This window comes from Hydractinia symbiolongicarpus, chromosome 2 (assembly GCF_029227915.1).
Source record: "Hydractinia symbiolongicarpus strain clone_291-10 chromosome 2, HSymV2.1, whole genome shotgun sequence".
Lineage (NCBI taxonomy): Eukaryota > Metazoa > Cnidaria > Hydrozoa > Anthoathecata > Hydractiniidae > Hydractinia > Hydractinia symbiolongicarpus.
The window spans coordinates 14,374,734-14,378,210 of NC_079876.1; the positions used below are offsets into that span (position 1 = coordinate 14,374,734).

Sequence of the window (3,477 nt, forward strand, 5' to 3'; positions counted from 1 at the left end):
AAATAGATTCCATAGCAGAATCTGGAGTAACTCAGAGTAAGCCGGAGTAAGTCATTTTTTAGAATTCAGAATGGGTTTTAACAAGTGCAACAGAAATAGAGGAAAATGATGAAGGTATATCTAAAGTGTGGTGGAATATATCTAAGAAATTCTATCAAACATTTTCTTATTTTCGACACTATATATGCGTTGACGGAATGCAACAGCAACAGCAGTAACAACGACGACAACGACGTTAAAAATGACGACAATAAATGTTCTTGCAACTGCGACGAATGACATAAACAACAACGGCAACATTACAAACCACTACAACAACGACGACGATGACGCTAACAGAGGCAACAACAATGAAAATTATGAAAACAACAACAACAACGACGGCGACAACAACGACGATTACAACGATACTCATAAAAAAATTAAAGTCTTTTCTACGTAAAACATACATAAGACACACGCACGCATACCCACCCACGCACGCCTGTACACGTACCACACGCCCATCCAGATTACACATACTAACTTGAACATGATACGAGTGTGATATTTTACTACAAAACGCTACCACTGTTTTTAAAAATCGGAACATTGCTTAACATTACTCCTTAGATTTGATTAGAATAATTATTAACTAAAGTTAACTTGTACGTTGTAAAAACAAAGCAAGATAACAGCATTAACAATCACTTCGCGATACTTATCAAAGATTATTAATAAAGTTTCACTGACCAATTATTTTACTTTTTTGCATACATGCACAATATCCCTGCTATTATATTCATTATATTGATAAAAGTTGTGCTTCATTGCTAAATGATTTCTTTTGATCAAGTTTGTTCAGTAATAAACATTTAAGTGTAAGATATATATAAAAACAGCAAGTTAGATTACCCGTAGGAATGGTTTCCCTTACGTTTACAAAGCGCTCTCATAATGAAGGCAGCAAGAGAAACGCTTAACAAGATTAAACTGCACTGATACGACAATGTAACCCTTTTAATGAGACTCTAAGGGTTTAAAGAACTTTTTACTTACCTACTACTAATAAAACTCTCAACTACTGCCACACGAAATAAAGATATTCTGAATGCGTGCGGATATTTTATAAACTTCTTTTTCACACTTTTTACTTTTTCTGCAACGAAGGTCTAGAAATCAAGTTAGTTAATTCTAAGGGAATATAAAATTCCCAGGTCATGTAATATTTCGCATCATGTCATGACATAAAAACGGTATAGATTTAATTAGAAAGACAACAGGGAATCCATTTTTTAATCAATTAAAAGTGATTATTAAAGATATTATTTCGGTATGTCTGTTCAAATGATGTTGAGCATGTATTTAATAAATGCTCAACATCATTTTACTTTGCCCGATGATGGGAGAAGGATCTCCCGAAACGTCGCCTACTAAACTATCATGTTCAAAAAATGATAAACTTTCCACAGTAATAAAAGTGATTACCTCGTTATTTTGATGTTGCTATGACAACCGAAAGCCATTTTAAACAATCATTTAAATGGCGCAGTCATCAGCAGTGTATTGTTAGAGATCCAATATCTCCCTGGATCTAGATTTAAGCGGACGTTATTTGTTTACTTTCAGCGGTAAGCTCTTTAACTCTGGCATTTCCGTGGCAGAAAAAAAGATTCCAGGGGATGGTGAAGAGACTTTTCTGTGGAAACGTCGTTAAAGTTATAAAGTATTATCGAGTTGATGCGTTCTCATTTATTTGAAGTCCTAAGAATCCCTTTGTGTGAAGAAATAGACTGATAATTACTTTGCTTTACCTAGCGCGCCCATGTTTTTTCCTGCCACGAAAATGCCAAAAAGCTTACTGCTGAAAATGTAAACAACGAAATTCATCTATTCGTTTAATTTATCCAATTCTTCTGGTTTCTGTATGTTATGCCCACAAACGTTTTGGAAATTCGCTTCTTATGAATAGTTATGTTACAATTTCTACTTGCGCAGCTGTTATTATTATAACTGGACTTTTCCAGGCTGCATTATTTAGGAGACGACTTTACATGAAAACCATTTCGTAGCACATAAATTAAAACCTTTTGAAGCCGTATCCTTAAGTTTAATTTATTTATGATATTTTGTTAAGGTTTTTTACATAATACCTTCTTTCTTTTTTTTTAATTATTATACTTTTAGGGGTATTCAAGGTACCGTAATCATCCGAACAAGCGCCCTGGGCGCATCTTAAATTTTAGGATTTTGTTTATGGGCGCTTATTCGACGGGGCGCTCAATGCTGGACGCTTAAGCGGATCATTACAGTAATTGGACTGGTACTATATTTGGGAAGGAAATAGCGATGTCAAACGCATACTAAGGTAAACAAAATGCTAACAGTATCCATAAAGGTAAAATAATATATATAAATTATTTCTAGCTGCATCAAATTAAAAACTGCGTTCGTTCAATTTTTAGCTATCGTGTAGTGATTATATAAATTTGCTAAGGTCAGATCCACTACTTCACATCATTTCTTGCGAATGTCCAGAAAGAAAACATTTTGCAATAAAACGTTTCGGGATTAAAAAATGCAATAAAAAAGAGCGGCATTTAAGTAGATGTAAGCTCTCTAGAAAGTTTTTGGTTTGAGAGTCAGGTAAAAAGGGCGACGGCAGTTTTTTGTCAATTTCCAAACATTGGCCATTGTCAAATAGTTAACATTTGACTCTGTTAACCGTCTGGATTTTCAAGCTGGCAATACGAGTTTTTAGGCATTCTGATTGGCGTAGCGCTCTTGACGACAGGTCAATATTAGCAGTCAAGAAAAATAGTAGCTTAAAATGTAAACAAGCACGAAAAACAAGTTACAAGAAGCATTGGATATGATTATATATCTAACTCCAATACATTTATCGATAAAAACATTTTCATAGGATAGAAACAACAATGCATTCAACTGCACACATTATTCTGTACCTGGCGAACATCGTAATGTTTTGTTTACAAAGTTTTATTCTAAATAGAATGTTTGTTTTTAGACAGGACTGTTTCGAATTTTGACTTCGAGTGTTAAAAAAAGTAGTGCTAGTGAATTATATTATTACTAGTCGATAAGCCCCGTGGAAAAATCCACTGAGGCAAGATAAAAACTTTGATGACGTCAGCAACCTATCCATTAAAAATTTAGAATTTTGTTTTCACGTTGCCTTTATTGTGTAGACCTTAAAGCGCTGATCAAGAAAATATATATGATTATGTGCTTTCGATATGAGCGGTTAATGAGATATAAGGAAGGGTTTAAAAATTTTGCTGACGTCGGCAATGGCCCCAAGACCGAAATTTGTTTTTTAGAAATTTGTATACCTGTTGCCTTTTATCGCATAGATCTTGAAACGCTGATCAAGAAAATGTATAAGATCATGTACTTTTGACAAACGGTTGCAGAGATATCAAGGTTTAAAGGTTTTTTGATGACGTCATCAACCCATCCATTCCAAAACGGATTGGG

The 3,477-nt window shown here is 34.2% G+C and overlaps 1 protein-coding gene across 1 annotated transcript; it reads left to right on the plus strand.

The window, feature by feature from the left end:
* Positions 1–241: 241 nt before the first annotated feature.
* On the plus strand, positions 242–3,076 carry LOC130629825 (biogenesis of lysosome-related organelles complex 1 subunit 2-like). Its single transcript, XM_057443186.1, has 5 exons — positions 242–438; positions 1,252–1,312; positions 2,167–2,177; positions 2,903–2,957; positions 3,008–3,076. Exons 1-5 carry the CDS (start codon positions 242–244, stop codon positions 3,074–3,076), a joined length of 393 nt encoding a protein of 130 aa, XP_057299169.1.
* The last annotated feature ends 401 nt before the right edge of the window (positions 3,077–3,477 follow it).

Bases quoted from the DNA above. Each gene is read 5' to 3' on its own strand.
- LOC130629825 (XM_057443186.1), top strand. From the start codon at position 242: ATGACGACAATAAATGTTCTTGCAACTGCGACGAATGACATAAACAAC. The intron at 439-1,251 runs GTAAAACATACA...AGATTTAATTAG, and splicing joins AAAATTAAAGTCTTTTCTAC to AAAGACAACAGGGAATCCAT. The intron at 2,958-3,007 runs GTAATGTTTTGT...GTTTGTTTTTAG, and splicing joins TTCTGTACCTGGCGAACATC to ACAGGACTGTTTCGAATTTT.